Source organism: Hyperolius riggenbachi, chromosome 11, assembly GCF_040937935.1.
Source record: "Hyperolius riggenbachi isolate aHypRig1 chromosome 11, aHypRig1.pri, whole genome shotgun sequence".
NCBI lineage: Eukaryota > Metazoa > Chordata > Amphibia > Anura > Hyperoliidae > Hyperolius > Hyperolius riggenbachi.
In genome coordinates this window covers 186,131,720-186,154,149 of record NC_090656.1, presented here as the reverse complement: position 1 = coordinate 186,154,149, position 22,430 = coordinate 186,131,720, and the positions used below count along the sequence as shown (strand labels likewise).

The window sequence follows — 22,430 nt, the reverse complement described above, 5'->3', positions numbered from 1 at the left end:
AAACAGTAGTTAAAACGTTAAAAATTCGCTGAGAAGGCTCGGGTGGCTCCGCCCCCTCCAAGCAGACACAGAAAACTGTGTAATGTAAACAAAACAAATTTATTGGTACACTCCAGGGTAATAATATACAACGCGTTTCGCGGGTCCAAGCCCGCTTCCTCAGGCAGTAGAAGTTGGAGTACACAGCAATCTGTCAGCAACACACCTGGCGCCAAGGACTTTGGCGCCAGGTGTGTTGCTGACAGATTGCTGTGTACTCCAACTTCTACTGCCTGAGGAAGCGGGCTTGGACCCGCGAAACGCGTTGTATATTATTCTTCAGCCCCAGCTTCCATTCACCGCGGTGCACGCAGCCCTGTGGTACCGAACACCCGGGTCCCGGCTTGACAACGTCATCAAGCCAGGACCCGGATATTCAGCATCACAGGGCTGAGTGAAGACCGGTGATTGGAAGCTGGGGCTGAAGGATGATCGCAGGAAGCAGGTAAGGTGAGATATTATCCTTGCTGTGGCATTTTTTTAATCGATCTGGCCACAGAGGGGGAGAGATGAAGGAACACCGATGTTTGCTACAGCGGTGATCGTTCATCCGCGGGAGGGTGACTAATTGGCTACAAGGGAACATTTTCCCTTTCACCAATTAGTAATGCAGCTGACAGTGCCGGGGGGGGGGCGCTCTGAAGCGCACCTGATCGTGCACAGCAGGGCTGCAAGCTGAATCAGTATATCTAAGTCATGGTGGTTTGGAGGGTGCCACCGATGACGTAGATATACTTTAGTAGAGGAAAAAGTGGTTAAAGGACCTCTGTCATGAAAATCTTAACATTTAAAATACATGTAAACACATACAAATAAGAAGTACGTTTCTTCCAGAATAAAATGAGCCATAAATTACTTTTCTCCTATGTTGCTGTCACTTACAGTAGGTAGTAGAAATCTGACATTACCGACAGGTTTTGGGCTAGTCCATCTCTCCATAGGGGATTCTCAGCATGGCCTTTATTCTTTATAAAGACATTCCCTGAAAAAGATTTCTATAAAGATGCTAGCCAGCCACCCTGCTCACCGTACACTTTTTTGGGCAGTTGAACGGAGCAACTGCCATTTACTAAAATGCTTTTGAAAATAAAAAGAGCCCCATGAAAAAATGGGCTAGTCCAAAACCTGTCAGATTTCTACTACTTCTAATACTTATTTGTATGTTTACATACATTTTACATTTTAAGATTTTTGCGACAGAAGTCCTTTAAAAGGATTTGTCTCACACAGAGTCGGCGCTACCATAGAGGCAAAGAGGGCAATTGCTCCAGGGCCCCAGAGCATGTAGGGGCCCCCAAAGTGTCTCCCTCCATCCTATCTGTTGCTCCCCGGCGCCTCTGCAGAGTCTTTGGCAGAGCAGCGTCTCACCTGTGCTGGCGGGAAGGTGAGACAATACACTACCAAAGACTCTGCAGGGGCCTCAGGGAGCACAGTTAAGTTGGGAGGTGATATACACAGCCAGCTCAGGGGCCCAGGAGGGAAATTTGGCTGCAACAAAGAACTCCTAATAGTGCTTTTCGGTCAAGGGGCGTCTGTTGGGAGGGGGGGCGGAGCTAATTTTGCCCTGGGACCCCATTGCTGTTAGAACCGGCCCTGGTCTCACATGAAACTGAGCAGCTGTGATCAGTCCCCTTGAGAGGTTGCTAAATGACTGTTGGTAACAGTTATGGCACATTAGATTTCGCAACAAATTGCTGCTTTGCAATCGCTGTTAGCAGAATAAAATTTGTTATGGACAAGAAGCCTTTTCAGCAGATGGCTCTGATTATATGTGATTAGCGCACTCTACTACAATAAATATTGCCCTGGGCAGCATTTCGGTTTTCCTCACCTCATGAGGTATGACTTCAGGGTTTATAATGTCAAACAAATGAAGCCCTTTCTTGTTCATCAGTGATGTCAGAGCTGGTCCCAGGCCTGTGCAGAAAACATAACATGGCTTCACTTGTACAGTAAATGTATGTATCACAAAAATATTGTAGGATGAAGCGCAACACTTGCATAGTTTTAAAGTGAATGGGAACCGCATTAAAAAAAATAAAAAATAAGCAAATACTTAAGGCGAGGGAAGGCTCTAGGTTGTATAGAGCCTTCTGTCTCCTCTCTCGGTGCTCTCTATCCTGTGCTGGCTCCCCTCGTTTCAATCCCCCGCCGAAAAGGTATTTGGAAGTCTTCGGGAGCCGTGTCCTCCCGAAGACGTGCGGCTCCAAACTGCACAGGCGTGAGCGAGCAAGAAAGCATGCTTGCGCAGGTGCAGTACAGGGCCGCCCTTCTTCAGGAGCATTCGGGCTCCCTAAAGACTTCTGAAGCCTCCTTCGGCCGGGTAAAGCAGTATTTGACTAATTTAGTAAAATACTGCTACCGGGCGAGCCAGCACTGGAACGACGGGACCAGGAGAGGAGCCGGAAAGGCTCTATAGGACCCAGAGCCTTCCCTCTCCTTGGGTAATTATCTGTCTCATTTTTTTAAATGCGGTTCCCATTCACTTTAACCTCTTGAGGACTGCAGGGCTAAACCCTCCTAGTGACCAGGCCATTTTTGATAAAATTGGCCACTGCAGCTTTAAGGCCAAGGTGCAGGGCCGCACAACACAGCACAGAAGTGATTCCCCCCCCCCCCCTTTTCTCCCCACCAACAGAGCTCTCTGTTGGTGGGGTCTGATTGCTCCCCCCATGTTAATTTATTTTTTTATAAATATTTTTGTCACTTTTTTTAATAAAAAACACTGTTTCTTTATATTTCATCCCTCCCTCCCCCCAGCCAGCCAATTACGGCGATCGGTTGTCATAGACTTCTGCCTATGAGAGCCGATCGTTCTCTTGCCCCCCAGGGGGACAGCCGTGTGACACGGCTGATCCCAGTGTAGCGCTGCTGCTGATCGCAGCGCTGCACCATGTAAATAGACGGCGATCACGCCGTCTAACAGTCTCCCGAGTGGCAACAGCCGCTTGGAGACTAAAGGCGGGGCGGAGCTCTGCCCCCCAAGCAGGAGATGTGCGCGCGATCTCATGCAAAACAGAGCCCCAGGACTTTACGCCAAACGGCGTTAGGCGGTCCTGGGGCTGCCGCCACGGCCATCGCGTGACACGGGCAGCAAGAGGTTAAAGAGGAACTGTCGTGAAAATTACATCATGAATAAAATGGCTTATTTAGTCAGCGTTTGCCCATTGCAAAATCTTTCCCCTCCCGGATTCCGAAGTTTATCACAGATGGTGGCATGTTTAGTTCTGCCATGTGCTCTGTATGGAGTGTTAGTTCCTGAGAGTGCTATGCACAGACAGAGATCTTGCTTGCTTAACCTTCCTGCCGGTTATCCCGAGCTCAGCTCGGGGTAACCTGCGCAGGAGGATTTCTCAGGCCCCGCTGGGCCGATTTGCATAATTTTTTTATTGCACGCAGCTAGCACTTTGCTAGCTGCGTGCATACTACGATCGCCGCCACTTGCAGCCGATTCGCCACTACCCGCCGCGCCGCCCCCCCCCCCTCCAGACCCCTTGCGCAGCCTGGCCAATCAGTGCCAGGCAGCGCTGAGGGGTGGATCGAGATTCCCTCTGACGTCCCGACGTCCATGACGTCGGTGACGCCATCCCGCCCCGTCGCCATGGCGACCGGGGAAGCCCAGCAGGAAATCCGTTCTGATCGCCGAAGGGGGGGGGGATGCCGCTGCTCAGGGCACGGGACTGCTGCAGGGGGCTGGTAGAAGCCCCAGGTGAGTAAAAAAAATTTTTTCCCTGGCTTAAGTGCCTCTTTAAATACTATATTCCCTCAAGGAGTGCAACTTTAGCTGTAATTCCTATTACAGCCTATGGTAGTGCTGGCTCCTCCGAAATCACTTGCGCTGGTTTCCTTTGCTTTGTTCAAATGATCTGGCTGGCTGCATCCTGTAGTTCCATTAATTTTTAAAGTCAGTGCAATTTTTACTGGATAAAACCCTACACCACCATCACCCACAGGAGGTAGTAACAGCCAGTCTTCATCTAGCAACATATATGACCTGCCCCCATCTGCATTAGCACAACTCTTCGTCTTTTTCTGATGTCCAAATGTATAAAAGTTGTGCTTTTACAATACGGTTCAGTACACAGCATGGTAGATGAAGATGGGCATGGGAGATGAAGAAGATCTGTATACTTTATTGATATCTTACCTTTTACTGACCACCTCAAAAGGTTAAATAAGTATCATCCTTATTCAAAAGCTTTAATTGATGGCTTTTACAGTACTGTTCTCTACGACTCTTTGCAAAAGAAACTTACGCTTAACTACAGCTGGAATACCAAAGTCAGCCACCGTCTTCTGGAGAAACAGTCTCATGGAGTCTTCATTCTGTGGAATTATTAACACACCTTACCATTATCATCCATGGTCATACCATGCATGCCTCTAGAAAAATTGCTAAAATGGACTCCATCCAAAATAAAGCTATTTGGTGTAGTGGGTGGACAAGATTTCTCCAGATATCGGGAAAGGTCTTGATTGACTTGACTCCATAAAAACAGGCATGGAGACACCTTGAGGAACTCTCGGCTAGAAGAACTTACTCGAGGAACAAGAGAGACTGGCTAGAACTTGTTTCCAAGTGAGCCATTTAGTGGTTGCACAGGTGTTTGCCAAAAATGACAATTGACCACAGCCACACAAGCTGCTGGTATTGTATAAATCAATAATAATAATCATCATCACAGGTTTTGAACACTGCAAGCGGTGTCCTCCATACAGTTCAGTTGCTGTAACTCTACAGACTTTTCCGATAAACATACAGTATAACGTGACTATAAACGTAGCAATGCATGTTTTCAGTATAGTGTATGGTGCTATTCTATGATGAAGATTAACCTGTTAACGGCAAACTGACTTATTAAAACGTCCTGTTTTACCCTGTTAACGGCAACAGGATGTTTTAATAAGTCGCTCATACCCGCCGCCGCTCAGCACGTGTACGCGCCACTCCCGCCGCCGTTTACCGTTAGGTATCCTCTACCCAATCGCAATGCCTGGAATGAATGGACATGACCGGGAACAGCGGCCGCATCCATTCATAAAACAGGAAGCCATCACAGTGTAACAAAATGTAAAAAAAAAAAAAGTGAACACTTCCTATGAAACAGGAATGTGTTCACTAGCGCCATCTTGTGGCCAAAAAGTTAAATTACACATACAGGCACATACATACACATATACCATTTATTGGCTAACTAAAAATGAATAAGAATAAGCAAGCTTTCGGCTTTGCAGCCTTCGTCGGGCTTACATCCTGTAGTTTGCGGGCTGGTGGTACAGACAGCTTGTAAGCCCGACGAAGGCTGCAAGGCCGAAAGCTTGCTTATTATTCATTTTTAGTTAGCCAATAAAATGGTATCATCCTGATTTAAAACTTCCTACGTTTACTGATGGCTAACACGGTTCAATACCCTACTGCTACTAATACACATATACACAATATTAATAAAATTAATAACTTACACTTCCAAAGCTCTCTTCCCCCCCCCCCCACCCACCCACCCACCCGCCCACCAAAAAAAAAAAAAAAAACACTTGTAAAACAATCAGTTTAAAAAAAAATACATAAATAGTTATTAAGGGACTCAGCTGTTATATTTTATGAGGGAATATTACTATTGTAATTATGGATCGGAAAAAACTGAAAAATAACACCTATATTTCCACATAATATATTGTCACCATACATTGTTATAGGGACATAATTTAAACAGTTTAATAATCGGGACAACTGGGCAAACAAAATGTGTCAGTTTTAACCATAGGAGAGCGTTTAATTTTAAAACTATAATGGCCGAAAACTGAGAAATAATGAATTTTTTTTCCATTATTTTCTTATTTTTCCCATTAAAACGCATTTAGAATAAAAAAAAAAAAGTCTTAGCAAAATGTACTACACACAGAAAGCCTAATTGGTGGCGAAAAAAACTAGGTATAAATCATTTTGTTGTGATAAGTAGTAATAAAGTTATTAGGGAGTAAAAGGGAACACTGACATGTGAAATTTGCTCTGGTTCGTTAGGGTAAAAACCACTTGGGGGTTAACTGGTTAAACTAACACACTAGCGATGTGCCCATTGCGTCTTTCTAAATAGCATAATGGCCTTTTTTATGTTAAGAATGCGATAATAATAGATACTTACCTAGGTGGACTATCCACAGGATTCCGGTGTCCTCCAAACCAAGGCCGCTGGCCAGGACCCCATGACAGTTTGTGGCTGTGCTTCCCTTCGTGAAGGAGCATGGCTGTACTGCGCCTGTGCAAGTACGGTAGTGCCTACAAAGCAGCATGGAGCCACTCATGGATGAGCAAGCCGAAAGTCAGCACCCAACTCATCGATGAAAAACCTTGGCGCTCACAGTACTTGAATGCCTGCAGTCACCCAGTGCTCAGACATGCATAACAGGCGACCAGACCCCAAAATCAAGGGATATTCTAATGAGCATTTTGAATACAGACACAGTATTTAATTCAAGCAGTGAATAGAAGTATAAAAACAGAGATGTCAATACTCACACTGTGGGACACACACACACACGGCCCTAGGGTCAGAGGGGCCCTCTCTCAACCTCAGTATTAGCTCTCTATTGGTCCTGTGTTCATAATAATCGCTTCTATAGATACTTTGAATAGTAGTAATCATTAACAAACTGCTCCCCATTCCCTCCTTGCACCTCTGACACTGTAGTTGCCATTGACAGGTTTTGGTATGCCGTATCAATTATGTATAGAGTGCTTGGGTGGCCCGATGTGAAACTCACACCAGGGCCCATAGCTCTGCCACTGTATACACTAGCCTACATACACATATGTATATACATACACAAATATTCATAGAGTCACTGCTGCCTACACATATACACATTGCCAAAAGTGCATACATATACACTAGCTTACACACATACGTACAAACGGGCAGACATACAGAGGCTGATTTGTTTAGTGCTGCTGCAATCGCCTAATATGCAGGACAGTGGTATATAGAAACAGCAAACTATTGCACTGTCCTGTATACTGTATCTGGAACTGTTAGTATACCCCTATCATGGAAGCAGGTCATTTCGGTGCCTGGCTTTCAGCGCCTAAGCTGGGCACCATCATTTCAGCGAATTTCAACGGCAGCAGGGTGAACTGTTATTCGGCTCACCCTGTGCCCAGCTCACCGGCGGAACCATAATACGTACGCCCTATCATACCACAAAGGAATTCAAAGCCTTTGTGTGTAGGGCTCTGCCTCCGCCTCCTGAGCAAAACCTAAGGTACGTACACATGTGATAATTGTCTTTCAGTATGTGTACGCCCACTGCCGCTTAAGGATCTGGCATGTTGGATCTTTAACGATGCCCAAGCATGACCGATCACAGTGCTATTTTCCCGCTCCACCATGCAACAATGCCATCCCTCCCCCCCCCCCGCCCCCCCTTTATAGCATCAGAATGCATCACCATGCTACCAATTTTTCACCTGAGGGAATGCTTCTCGATCTCCGGCTGGCAACAATTATCGCATGTGTCCCAGGGTCGTAACAATAGACCCTGCAAGGGATGCAGCCTCAGGGTGGCCCAGAAGCCGCAGGGGGCCCCATGGGGGGGAGAAGTTTCTTTTCCCTGTCCTGAGAGACTGACAACTAAGGTCACAGAGAACAAAGCTTTCTGCTCTCTGCACAATTGTTCTAATGACGGCACCTGCTCAGCCACTGATAGGGAATCATACAAAATTTTGCAGACAAAAATTTGTAGACAGTCACTGTTCAGTGTCCAGCAGGCTCTTGTGTACAGCGCCGAGCCCCCAACCTCTCTACCCCTCTCCAAGTGCTCTGTACTGTAGTGATGCTGGAGAAGTCTGCAGAGCCAGTTCTGCTCCACCAGAGATGGACAGAGTGAGCATAATAAGCTGAGGCTTGGAGCACACTCGTCTGTTGGTTTTCTGCACACCATGTGTGTGTGTCTGTGCACATTTTATCACAGAAGCTAATGTAATTGATAAAGAAAATGTGTGCCATGCTTCACTGCTGTCTGTTTTTGTCTGCATGGGGAAAACACATTCAAGTGTTAACTAGTCAATTGGTTAACATTGGTTCTCAGTTTACTTGTGCAGAAAGGGAGAAAGGAAGGTGGAGGGGGGCATCCAAAGTTTCACAGGGGGCCCAGTGATTTGCACCCCTGCATGGTCCATAACTTTAATGGGTGCTGAAAAAGGGGAAGCCCTCTCCCACCACTTTGCAGAGAACACTCTTCCAAGGATATAAATAAAAGGTTGTTCCTTACCTGCACTGCCTGTCTGCGTACATTTTAATCCAACAACAGGGTCTGCTATACGTCCACTTATGTGAAGCAATGGGAATGCCGTCAGGAAGTTAATAAGTCCCCAGCAGGAAATTCAATAGTTGAATTTGAAACCGAGCATTACCATTAATCCATTCCTAATTGTTAGCATATCTTAACGTTGATGAACTGATTTTTGCCTCAGGAAAGGCACCCATACATCACTCGATTTATTGACAGATCCATCTCTGATCGAATCTGATAAGAGAGGCATCTGTTGCCAGACCAGGTCCGCCCATGATGCCAAGTGAGGCAACTTCCTCAGGCGGCAAAAGTCTGGGGACAGCACCAGGCAGAAACAGGAAGTGAAGAGAGTGCCTGGGCAACTGTACCTGCCTAACCTATACTACGGGCAACTGTACCTAGCTACCAATACTGAGAGCACCTATACCTGTCTACCTACCTATACTGAGGGTGTTTTTTGGGGGGCTCACCGCAGCTATAATGTGCGGTGCAAATATAATCCTCCCAAGTTTGCCTCAGGCAGCAAAAACTCTAGAACCGGCTCAGTCTGTTGCTTGCCTGTACACCGCACACCAATTTCCAATAGATTTCAGTATGAAAGCTTCCAGAAATTGGCCTAGCACTGCTGCCTCCGCCACCTGCCTGGCCTCTTCCAGAGTTTAGCATCACCGTGAGTACCTGTACCATGTAGCACTGGCATGTGTGATGTCACCACGCACCTGGTACCATGTGGTAAAGGTACTCACGGTAACACGAAACACCAAAAGAAGCCAGGTGGTGCACCGGCAGACTAGTGAGAATTTACACAGCATGGGTATAAGGGTATACACAGTGTGATGGCATACAGGGCATGGAAGCCATCTTGTGTGACCCTATGTGGAATCTATTTTGTTAACACATTTTGGCTGCTGTGGGTGTTATACTTTGTATTATATATCCTGCAGAGAGCGAAGGATATTCCATCTGCTGTGCTAGGGGCATGCATTTGCAACTCCTTTGAAATCTGCCTGTAGTGACATTTGAAAATAACACCTGGCCCTTAGTTGGCTATTGGCCCATTTAAAGCGGTTTAAAACCCTGACATAATATTCTATAAAAACAGGTTTTCCTACTTTTTATATGCCATACGATTATCATATTTGCATTTGTGCATAAGTATTATTATTCATTTAGAAGTTATAGGTTCCCAAAAGTACAGTTTTTTGCTTTGTGAGGTGACTTTGCATTTTATTAATAACTGGTTTTACTCATTGCTGTTTTGCAGGGAGACAAGCTTTCAGTGTCTCTCTGTCTCCAGCAGCTTCTCCGCAGTCAGAGAATGTGTCACATTCCTCACTTGATACATGTAAGTAAACACAAGATAACATTATCTAAAGTTTGGATGCATCTGCATTTCACTGCACTGAACTTTCAAGCTCTGTGTGTAACCCTTCCAATGCTTGTCTAGTAAAAAAAAAAAATGCTGGTTGCATATAATATGCTGTAAATAATGTTTTAGAACAAAGATGAAATGCAGGGTTATATTCCGCTTTAACCCTCCTGGCGGTATGAAAAATTCCGCCAGGAGGCAGCGCGGCAGTTTTTTTTTTTTTTTTTAAATCATGTAGTGAGCCCAGGGCTCGCTACATGATAGCCGCTGCTCAGCGGCATCCCCCTGCCCGCTTCGATCGCCTTCGGCGATCTCCGATCAGGAAATCCCGTTCAAAGAACGGGATTTCCTGGAGGGCTTCCCCCGTCGCCATGGCGACGGGGCGGGATGACGTCACCGACGTCAGCGACGTCGTGACGTCATTGGGAGTCCCGATCCACCCCTCGCCGCTGCCTGGCACTGATTGGCCAGGCAGCGCACGGGGTCTGGGGGGGGGGGGCCGCGCGCCGCAACGGATAGCGGTGATCGGAGCGCGGGGCGGCGGCGATCAGTGTGCTGGCGCAGCTAGCAAAGTGCTAGCTGCGTCCAGCAAAAAAAAATGAAGAAAATCGGCCGAGCAGGGGGTTACCACCAGGAAGGTTAAGCACCTCTCAAAAGACTAGACAGGTGTTTTGTATTGAGACAATGTGTAATAAATGAAGTAGCATAAGCATACGAATGGAGCAGATGGTGTGTCGGAGACAGAAAACTGTGTGCCTGTCCAACTAGGCTATAATTCAATAACTTAAAGGAGTTATCAGGGAAAATAACAAAAATGAGCTTTACTCACATGGGGCTTTCTCCAGCCCTTTGCAGCCGACTGTCCAACGCAGACCGCGCCACTCCCTGCCCCTGTCTCCATGCTCGGTATTCAGGCTGACCGTGGGGTCGGCCTTACTGCGGCTGCGCGAAGCGCCGCTGTCAATCATGTCCACGTGGGCCGCGGCGAACTGCGTATTCCCATGGTTCTGGCCTAAAGCCTGTGGCTTACCCAAGATACATGAATGCCAGCCTTAGTGTGTGCAGCTCCACAGCAGTGCATAAAATTGTCGTAACTGCTATAGACAGGGACAGATCTCTTTTGGTACAGGAATCTGTATGTATGCGGTCTAGCAGTATCGTCCCAGACGACTGCTAGTGGTGGAGTCTAGCAGATTGTGGTAAATAAGGCTGCCCCTCCTCTCGATTTGGTCAAACTCTGTCAGAACCTGTCTCTGCAGGCGTGCTGTAGGGTCAGTACCTGACAATGAGCACCGTGGGAGGGGAGGGGGCGACACCTTTATACTTGGAGGGCAGGCAGAGGCACTAGGCCGATTCCTAATAGATTTCATGTTGAAATCTATAGGAAATCAGTGTGTGGTGTATGGACAGGCAACAGATCCTTCTCTGATCAGATTCCATTGGAGAGGGATCTGTCCATACATCGAGTGATACCTTTACAGATGTGATTGCTAATATCGAATGATTTATATGTGCAGGCTGGTTCTAGTTTGCTTTTAATAGATATCTACCGTACTTACCTGAGCAGCTGACAAAGAGCTCTTAAAGTCGGTTATATGAACTCTGAAACAGAGAGAGATACAATTATACTAAGCATGTGTATTGTGGCTAAAGTTACCCATACAGTATTTAATAATTTTAATATTTGAATAGATTATACATGATAAAAGCAATGTTTCTATAGTGATTGAGCACAGCAGGAGCGGGGGTGAGGGGTGAGATGGGGGGGGGGGGGGGGGGGGAGAGGCCAGTGAGGGTGAGGTGGAGGAAGGGTTGATGATGCCAGAGGGGGGGGGGGGGGGGCTGGAAGATGTCAAGGGTGGAAATGGTGTAAATTTGATGGTTGCTGTACAAAGCTAGGGTTGATGGCACGTGGATCAGTATAGCCTGCCTGCACCAGCGTAGCTAAAGAGCTATGGGCCCCAGTGCAAGTTTTACATTGCCCCCCCCCCCCAAGCACTCTATAAATAATTTATATGGTGCACCAAAACCTGCCAAGGATAACCACAGTGTGACAGGTGCAAGAAGTGGATAGGGAATGGTTTGTTAATGATTACTACTATTCAAAGCATCTATAGAAGTCATCATCATCACCACCATCATTACTAGCACAGGCCCAATAAGGAGCTAATACTGCTGTTGGGGGGAGGGCCCCTCTAGCTCAAGTACCCCAGTGCGGTCGTAACAGGAGATGGATTAAGGCCTTAGGCAACGGCTCAATGCTTCCTTGCTCTGTACATCCAATTGGTCATGCAGGAAGAGGAGAATTATTAGGGATTTAAGATGGCCTAAACTATAGAAAATCAAAGCAGGAAAAAAGGGCACAGAAACCCTTATGGAAAAAAATGGGCCGCCATAGGCGCCTATGATAAAAGCCGGATTTAGCGTCATAAGATGGAAATTTGGGCGCATGTCCCCCTCAGGGCGTTCAATTGTAACTTTTTGTTGCACAAATATGCGGCTGTGAAGAGGGGCCATTTGTTGCGGACAAGCTTGTGGGGGAAAAAAATGTTGTGCGGATAACTACATGCAGCATTTCATAGCGGCCACAAGCCTGTCCGCAACACATGGCCCCTCTAGCCGGTAATCGGGTGCCTCCGGGGCACCCAAATTTACCTTCATAGCCGCATATCGCGGCTTTGCGGAAGGGGGGGTCGTTTAAGGCGTGGTATTTAGGGTTATGCGGTGGAGGGGGGGGGGGTTAGGCACCACCATAAAAGGGTTCTGTGTGAGAGTATTACTGATATTTTACTATCAAAATTCACAAGTACAATATTGCTAACCTTAGCGATATTTTAATAGCGGCAATCCCCGTACGCAGATGGTGCTCAAACTGGGGACCCAGCGCTGCAAGGTGAGAGTGCTACCCGCTACACCACCAATATGTCAATATGTTATGGCACTTTTTGGGGGGTGCTTTGAATGTAATCAGTGAGAGGACTATAAATAAGAAGTATTGGCGTGGTTATACATGGCGACTCACATTGGATCGGATTGGTGGAGTGTAAGCTGCTTGTCAGCGTACGAAGTCTGCACAGTGGTAACAGTTTCCTGCAGAAAGAAACACAGATCAACCACATCACATCATTTTACACTGTATCCGAGTAAGGATATGGCAATCCAGACAATGCAAAGCATGACTGTCGAAGAGGTTTCTGTCTCAGCCTGACACACAAAGGTCCAAGCTGGTCTACATTATTATTATTATTGATTTATAAAGCGCCAGCATATTCTGTGGCGCTGTACAAAGTAAGAAACAAAACGGGGGACACATAATACAGACAATGGTATACACCAAATATAGACAGTGGTACAAAACACAGAATTGGTAAACATAGTAATTACAGTGACAAATATAACATGATCTATAACAAATTCTAAGACGCAAAATAAATAGTTAATTCCAAGATACAAAAGGGGGAGAGAGCCCTGCACTTGCAAGCTTACACTTTAAAGGAATGGAAGGGGGGAGGGAACAAGAGGTGAGGTAGTATACAATATTCCTATCTAGAGGCAGGGTGATTTTAGGTCATCTAGTATGGGGTATAACTTGGCCAGATGTTGAAGGAGAACGGTTTACATTAAGTTAGACGGTATGCTTGTCAGATAAAGTACGTTTTGAGGGAGCGCTTAAAGGAAACATCTGAGAATTAGAAGAAAAAAAACAATCAGATTTACTTACCCGGGTCTTCCTCCAAACCCTGGAAGCCTATGAGTCCCTCGCCGCAGCACCGCTCCAGACAGAGCAAACTGTCAGGGAGCACTCAAAGGATAATCCCAGCCTATCTGTTCTAATGGAGCCTGATGGAACTCAGGATCCTCTGGTCTTTCACAGTGGACACCATATAAAACCAAGTGGGATTTAGATACGCCGTCCCCCTCCTGTCACTGATGACTCAAAAACGTCACCTGGGTGCTCTTGTAGCGATATGAAGCCTTTCCTGACCAGTTTCATCCGAAACGGACGTTATCAAGACATACATAAAATGCGTTTACATGAACTTTAAGGAACAAGAGTTTGCCCATTCACGATTACGCAAACTATAGTTCCCAAAAATTTACATTTGCGTTTAACATTGAAGTGAATGCCTCCCAACTTTAGAGGTTAATAGCAAAGTCCCCATACATTCTACAATCATTACATTTGCTAGGTATGCTAGGGAGAACAGTGGGAACAAGGGAAAAAAAATCTTTCAAAAAGATCTTGTAGTTTGAGAAAAATCGACCTTAAAGTTATGATAGGAAAAATGTCTGTTTGTTTTTTTTAATGCGGTTAAATGACAGAGAATATATCAACTTATCGGTAGTGTAGATTTACTTGTGTCAAAAGAAAGAGCGGTGAATTTCATGCCAGGGTTTTCAGAAAGTCAGCACACAGTGCATAATGACCACCTGCATAAAGACCACCTGGAAACCCTGTAAAACTGGCAACGCTTTGGCCAGACGCAAAATTTCTGTATAAGGATTATGGCAACTATACCTATGGTTTGGACTATAAAAAGTATTTCTTTTTTTATTTACATGGGGTCCCCTCTCTTAAACAAGGGTTCTTTTGTTTCTGAAACATTTCCCACACTCTGAACAAGAGAAAGGCTGCTCACCTGTGTGAATTATCTGGAGTTTCAGAAGCTCTACTCTATCACTGAAACATTTCCCACACTCTAAAAAGGAATAAGGACATTCACTTTTGTGACTTCTCTGATGTACAAGAAGCCCGTCTTTCCGACTTAAACATTCCCCACACTCTAAACAGGAAAAGGACGGTCATTGGTAAAAGAGATCAAGTTTATGAAATAATGCTCGTTTATAATAGAAAAGCACTGAAATACAGGGATTGATCCATAAAAGCATGATAACCCTACAGTTGCAGGGAGCCTAGAAATAGAGTGACACCTGGTATTTTGATATCACCTGCAGTGGCCGCTGTCCATGCTCCCTCCCACCTTGTTACATGCACTAACTCTTCAATTTATGGCTGCTGCTCCTGTCTCCCTGCCTGCCTCCCTCCATCCCTGGCAAGTGACCAAACATTGAGCCCAAGTGAGCATCTCCATTGATAGAACACGGGTGAGATGAAGGGGGCACAGCACTGGGCAGAGAGGCAGCAGCCATATGTAGCATGTAAGACATGTAGGAATAAGAGGCAGGTAACTGGCTGTCTCACTGGCGTCTGATCTTACTGCTGGAAATGTACCACCCAGTTAGTTGTATAATACAACTAACTGGGTATGTCCACATGTGTGGTTGAGGCTTGCAGTTGGTATGCAGTGAATAACCATGGAGTGATCATGACAACTGTCATATGCAAGGCCTGCCATGTGGACTTAACTGTTACTACATTGGGTAGTTCTGTGTTCAAGTGGTGTAGCACAACAGCTGACCCCAGCCAGGTGCTCTATCCACCTAGAAGCGCTTGTCGCACAATTAAGCCCTTAATGACTAACTGCACTCTCCTTTTCCACGGTTGTTACCAGTAGCTGTGTGTAGTTTACACACCCTCTCCATTGCTAGGACTCTGATTGGCAGTTGTGTGTAGTTCAGACACACCTATGCTATGACTCTGATTGGTAGTTGTGAGCAATACAATTTGGGTGGCCTCGATTACTGAATCAAACTGTAAAATGAGCCCAAGAGGATGAATGCAAAGAAATAAAGGGATGGAGGCTCTGTTATCTCACTTAAGGGAACAAAGACTCCTGCATAAAATACTTACCACTTCAAAATATAACTTCTCATTGGAAGCGGTGTATATCTGGCCTGCTACCGATGCTCTTACAATTGTTCCCTTTGGACTGAGTGAGATCCGAGGTCTGGCGAGACTCCACACTTTGGCTGCTGACTTATCCTCCGGAAGGCCATTAAGGATCTAGTTTATTGTGGTACAAGAAGAAAGTACATATGAGTGCATGTGACATTCTATGATTTAAACAATCAATGCATGACACACATTCCTGCCAAAATAAGAAAGGGTTAATAACATCACAGCACATACAGGTTATTTCAGTAACTGACCATGGCGGACTTACCATGACACGGCCAGAAGCACCTGCTTCAGGGGGCAGATTACCTGTGGGCGGTGCCGGGTCAGTAGCGTTGTGAGCTTGGAAGAGGTGACACAGGCCTGGCAGAAGTGGGGAGGGGGGGTCAACATCAGTCTTCCCTCCCCCTTTATAGGCCCCCTCCTGTCCCCCCCTTGCAGAACTGGCGCAGCAGTGCATTTTTGTAGATTTCTCACCTGCCGGTGCGACGCATCCATACTTCTCAGCTGCCGGCTTCTCTCTACCTCCTGTTTCCCTGCGCGGCATGCAGGGAAACATGAAAGTAGAGAGGAGCCGACCGACGAGAAGCATGGACCGCTAAAGCTGGCCACTAACGGTCCAATTTCTAGCGAAAAATCGTTCGAGCGATCAGAAATTCTGATCGGATTGGTTGTAAATAATCTCCATTGGTGGACACAATCGATTATGAACGAGTGAAAAAAATGTCGCCCGGATGAATTTTCGTCGAACGAAAATTTGGATTTTCTTGGTGGTCGTGATAGATAGGAAGCAATGATTGGTTGGTTGATGGTGTAGTGAACGATTTTTTGTCCGATCATAATTTCTGATCGCTCGAACGATTTTTCACTAGAAATTGGACCGTTAGTGGCCATCTTAAATCACCCAGCTGCAGCTGATTTTCAGGAAAATGCCAGAGTATCCAAACAGCTCAGACCTGTAATCATATTTGTGTTCACGAAGAACAAACTTCAATGCAAATGTCATCTAAAGTGGGTCTGAACTCTTGCACAGACAGGACACAAGGAAAACAGAGAGAAATGCACCCCGTGTGTTTTTAGAGAGAAGAGCCTGTCTTATTACCCTTCATCTTCAATTAATCACAAGAGTAGTGTGATCTCTCAGCTGTGTCAGCACAGAAATTTGTCAGTCCTCAGCAGACGCAGCTAATATGTAAACACAGGATGTTAACACTCTGTCTGCTTCCATGAAAATAGGAAATAGATACACTGCAGATTTATAGTTCTGTAAGCTGTAACAAAAATATTTTTCTTTAAGGGTTATTATGTTGTTGCTTATCTTTTAGAGCAGAGAGGAAGTTCTGAGTTCAGGTCCGCTTTGAAGCACATATGAGGCTACAACAAAAAAAAAAAAGGTTAGATGCTCACTTGTGCAGAGGGAAGGATCTGGATCCCATAGAGCCTTCCTCTGTCCTCTTCCCATGCTCTTAGTTTGATGCTGTCTGCGGTTGAAACTGTGCACCTTTGGGGCTGCTCGGGAGGCTTCCACAAGAGCTTCTGAAGATGGGGACATGTGCAAGCCCTGATTCGCTTGTGCGCAGTACAGACCCACTCCTCTTCAAAAGTACTCAGGGACAAGAGTACTTTCAAAGCCTTCATAAAGACTCCCGAAGGCATAACTGAGCAGTTGGTTAAATAACTTCAACTCCAGGACAGTGGTGGAATGAAGGCACAGAGAGAGGGCTGAGAAGGCTCTAGGACAAAGGTGTCAAACTTAAGGTCAGCGGGCCAAATGTAGTCCCCTTGCCATTTTAGGTCACCCTCAAGAGCTTCAAATCTGCATCATTGTAAGCATTAAAATAGCAGTACACTCCCTTCCCATCCATTAGAGGGTTTCTGGTTGTAACACTGTCAGTTTGAACCTGGGTGCAATAACCTATGGGACCCCGTCCATGAAATTAGCATAGGGCCACCTCTTTGAATACAAATCCCCTCATGTGGCTGTGTAAAACACGCGCACACACACACACACACCTCCGCCACCATCTCCCCAAATAGTAGTGCAGAGCAGTGTAATATTTACCTGCTCCAGGGATGCGTTGTGTCTCTTACCGGCAGCTGCACGCCTTAAAATGAAGCCATCACTAGATCCAGATACTCTGAGCAGCTACAGACCTGTCTCCAACCTCCCCTTTTTTGCTTTTTTGTGAAAAGTTATTATATATACATATATATATACAGTGGTGTGAAAAACTATTTGCCCCCTTCCTGATTTCTTATTCTTTTGCATGTTTGTCACACTTAAATGTTTCTGTTCATCAAAAACCGTTAGCTATTAGTCAAAGATAGCATAATTGAACACAAAATGCAGTTTTAAATGATGGTTTTTATTATTTAGTGAGGAAAAAAAACTCAAAACCTACATTGCCCTGTGTGAAAAAGTGATTGCCCCCTTGTTAAAAAATAACTTAACTGTGGTTTATCACACCTGAGTTCAATTTCTGTAGTCACCCCCAGGCCTGATTACTGCTACACCTGTTTCAATCAAGAAATCACTTAAATAGGAGCTATCTGACACAGAGAAGTAGACCAAAAGCACCTCAAAAGCTAGACATCATGCCAAGATCCAAAGAAGTTCAGGAACAAATAAGAACAAAAGTACTGTAATTGAGATCTATCAGTCTGGTAAAGGTTATAAAGCCATTTCTAAAGCTTTGGGACTCCAGCGAACCACAGTGAGAGCCATTATCCACAAATGGCAAAAACATGGAACAGTGATGAACCTTCCCAGGAGTGGCTGGCCGACCAAAATTACCCCAAGAGCGCAGAGAAAACTCATCCGAGAGGCCACAAAAGACCCCAGGACAACATCTAAGGAACTGCAGGCCTCACTTGCCTCAATTAAGGTCAGTGTTCACAACTCCACCATAAGAAAGAGACAGGGCCAAAACGGTCTGCATGGCAGATATCCAAGGCGCAAACCACTTTTAAGCAAAAAGAACATTAAGGCTCGTCTCAATTTTGCTAAAAAAAACATCTCAATGATTGCCAAGACTTGTGGGAAAATACCTTGTGGACCGCCGAGACAAAAGTTGAACCTTTTGGAAGGTGCGTGTCCTGTTAAATCTGTCGTAGAAGTAACACAGCATTTCAGCAAAAGAACATCATACCAACAGTAAAATATAGTGGTGGTAGTGTGATGGTCTGGGGTTGTTTTGCTGCTTCAGGACCTGGAAGGCTTGCTGTGATAGATGGAACCATGAATTCTACTGTCTACCAAAAAATCCTGAAGGAGAATGTCCGGCCACCTGTTCGTCAACTCAAGCTGAAGCGATCTTGGGTGCTGCAGCAGGACAATGACCCAAAACACACCAGCAAATCCACCTCTGAATGGCTGAAGAAAAAAAAAAATGAAGACTTTGGAGTGGCCTAGTCAAAGCCCTGACCTGAATCCTATTGAGATGTTGTGGCATGACCTTAAAAAGGTAGTTCATGCTAGAAAACCCTCAAACAAAGCTGAATTACAACAATTCTGCAAAGATGAGTGGGCCAAAATTCCTCCAGAGCGCTGTAAAAGACTTGTTGTAAGTTATCGCAAACACTTGATTGCAGTTATTGCTGCTAAGGGTGGTCCAACCAGTTATTAGGTTCAGGGGGCAATTTCTTTTTCACACAGGGCCATGTAGGTTTTGAGTTTTTTTTCTCACTAAATAATAAAAACCATCATTTAAAACTGCATTTTGTGTTCAATTATGTTATCTTTAACTAATGGTTATATATATATATATATATATATATATATATATATATATATATATATATACATATATACACGTATATACAGGTCCTTCTAAAAAATTAGCATATTTCATCCGACCAATAAAAGGTGTTTTTAAAACAAAAAAAAGTCAACCTTCAAAAAATTATGTTCAGTTATGCAGTGGCGTTCCTACTGTAGTGCGCAGGGGGGCGGGGCGCACCGGGTGACAGACACCCAGGGGGGTGTCGCCACGACCCCCCACAGCACAGAGCAGGAGGGGGAAGCAGCGCTAGAAGGAGGGGCAGTGGGGGCAGCGGTGGGGAGGGGGGAAATATCCCCCCCCCCCGGAGCTAGTGTACTTTAGGGGACCCACCGCAAATCCCCATAGACAATTTCAGCTGGGCTGCAAAACGGAACAAATGTGTTCCGTTTGCTTGTTTAAACCTCCACAAGCCTTATATCCTCTGGTAGCTAAGCATGCCCTCTAACGAATTTTGCGGGTTTCGGTCAAAAAAAAGTTGTAACTGACTGTACAGGAGCCGCCGAACGGCCGCAATTTCGGGTCCGTCAGCCATCTTGGTTCTGCTCTGCAGGTCGTTTCTTCCTCCTCATTTGAGGGAGGGTTCGGTGGGGGCGTGCCATCTTCTGTCAGCAGCTAACAAACACTCCAATGAGGAGGAAGAAAGGACCTGCACAGCAGAACGAAGATGGCCGACGGAACCGAGATTAAGGCCGTTCGGCGGCTCCTACACAGCCCATTTCAACTCTTTTTTGGACCGAAAACCTCACAATTCGTTAGAGGATATGCTTACCTATCCATGGGTATAAGGCTTGTGCGGGTTTAAACAAGGTGAAAGCGGACATTTGTTCCGTTTCTGCAGCCCAGCTGAAAGTGTCTATGGGGATTTGCGGTGGGTCCCCTAAAGTAGATTAGCTCCCCCCCCCCCTCCCTCACCTGGGACCCCTCCTTCTGCCTCTCTCCCCCTCCATTCAGCGGTGGCAAGTGCGGGCTCGGCGGCGGGGAGACGTGCGGGGAATTACTCACCACTTCCGCGTTCCAAGCGCCGGCCCGCCTTCATTGAAGGCGGAGATCTGTGACGACATGATGCTGCCGGCGCTTGGAAAGTGGAAGTGGTGAGTAATTCTGCGCATGTCTCCCCGTCCCCGCCGCCGAGCCCGCACTTGCCACCGCTGAATGGAGGGGGAGAGAGGCAGAAGGAGGGGTCCCAGGTGAGGGAGGGGGGGATATTTCCCCCCTCCCCACCGCTGCCCCCACTGCCCCTCCTTCTAGCGCTGCTTCCCCCCTCCAGGGACATCTATACTGGGGGCAACTATACCAGCTATACTGGGGGCAGCTATACTGGGGGCAACTATACTAGCTATACTGGGGGCAACTATACTGGGGGCAACTATACTAGCTATACTGGGGGCATCTATACTGGGGCAACTAAACTAGCTATACTGGGGGCAACTATACCAGCTATACTGGGGTCAACTATACTAGATATACTGGGGGCAGCTATACTGGGGGCAACTATACCAGCTATACTAGGGGCAACTATACCAGCTATACTGGGGGCAACTAAACTAGCTATACTGGGGGCAACTATACCAGCTATACTGGGGGCAACTATACCAGCTATACTGGGGGCAACTATACCAGCTATACTGGGGGCAACTATACCAGCTATACTGGGGGCAACTATACCAGCTATACTGGGGGCAGCTATACTAGCTATACTGGGGGCAGCTATACTAGCTATACTGGGGGCAGCTATACTGGGGGCAACTATACTGGGGGCAGCTATACTAGCTATACTGGGGGCAGCTATACTAGCTATACTGGGGGCAACTATACCAGCTATACTGGGGGCAACTATACCAGCTATACTGGGGCAACTATACTAGCTTTACTGGGGGCAACTAAACTAGCTATACTGGGGGTAACTATACTAACTTCATTGGGGGCAACTATATTAGCTTCACTGGGGGCAGCTATTCTGGGGGAAACTACTAGCTATACTGGGGCAACTATACTAGCTAATACTTTAAATTACAGTTAGCTCCGCCCTCATCCGGTCATGACCACGCCAATTTTTGCCACGAAGCACGCCGCAGGTTGTGGTCACGCCCATTTTTTTTTAGGGGGGGGGGGTGTCTTTTAATACCCAGCACCGGGTGCCAAATGCCCTAGGTACGCCACTGCAGTTATGCACTCAATACTTGGTTGGGAATCCTTTTGCAGAAATGACTGCTTCAATGCGGCGTGGCATGGAGGCAATCAGCCTGTGGCACTGCTCAGGTGTTATGGAGGCCCAGGATGCTTCGATAGCGGCCTTAAGCTCATCCAGACTGTTGGGTCTTGCGTCTCTTCACAATATCCAACAGATTCTCTATGGAGTTCAGGTCAGGAGAGTTGGCAGGCCAATTGAGCACAGTAATACCATGGTCAGTAAACCATTTACCAGTGGTTTTGGCACTGTGAGCAGGTGCCAGGTCATGCTGAAAAATGAAATCTTCATCTCCATAAAGCTTTTCAGCAGATGGAAGCATGAAGTGCTCCAAAATCTCCTGATAGCTAGCTGCATTGACCCTGCCCTTGATAAACACAGTGGACCAACACCAGCAGCTGACACGGCACTCCAGACCATCACTGACTGTGGGTACTTGACACTGGACTTCAGGCATTTTGGCATTTCCCTCTCCCCAGTCTTCCTCCAGACTCTGGCACCTTGATTTCCGAATGACATGCTGTCACAGGAGGCCCTAGTGGTCAGACCGCAAATGGCCTTCCAAACGGTGCCAGCGCTCGGATCGTGCGAACTCTGGTTGCAGTCAATGCGCAGGAACCGTTGGGAACAAACCGCAGACAAACCAGAAGGGAGCCTGTGAGGTACGGTAATTAAAACTTACACACGATTCCAGGGTATAACTGCCACCACCACTGATATGGGCCAGTGGACCCGACTGCCTGACTGATCCTGCGAATAAAAACGGTTAAAACACGCTGTATTCTCTCTAGCCAACAACAAACAATAGTAGCGTCTCTTCAGAGACCTGGGATCAGTTCTGTGTGTGCTAAATAATAGGGTAGCTAGAACAACAACTGACGATAGCGTCATTTTATTGAAAGCAATATAAATAATTAATATATACAGACAATTATTAAAATCAACAAGTATTAAAACAGTAATAGC

At 46.2% G+C, this 22,430-nt stretch overlaps 1 protein-coding gene across 1 annotated transcript in view; it reads right to left on the bottom strand.

Moving 5' to 3' along the window:
* Positions 1-22,430, bottom strand: part of CETP (cholesteryl ester transfer protein) — an 84,465-nt gene that overhangs the window by 797 nt on the left and 61,238 nt on the right. The window contains exons 11-15 of the mRNA XM_068261612.1: positions 15,450-15,602; positions 12,720-12,787; positions 11,257-11,299; positions 4,296-4,365; positions 1,871-1,956 (exon numbers count right to left, since the gene is read on the bottom strand). Of these exons, the coding sequence (XP_068117713.1) occupies positions 1,871-1,956; positions 4,296-4,365; positions 11,257-11,299; positions 12,720-12,787; positions 15,450-15,602 (420 nt within the window). The remainder of the gene's footprint in view (positions 1-1,870; positions 1,957-4,295; positions 4,366-11,256; positions 11,300-12,719; positions 12,788-15,449; positions 15,603-22,430) is intronic.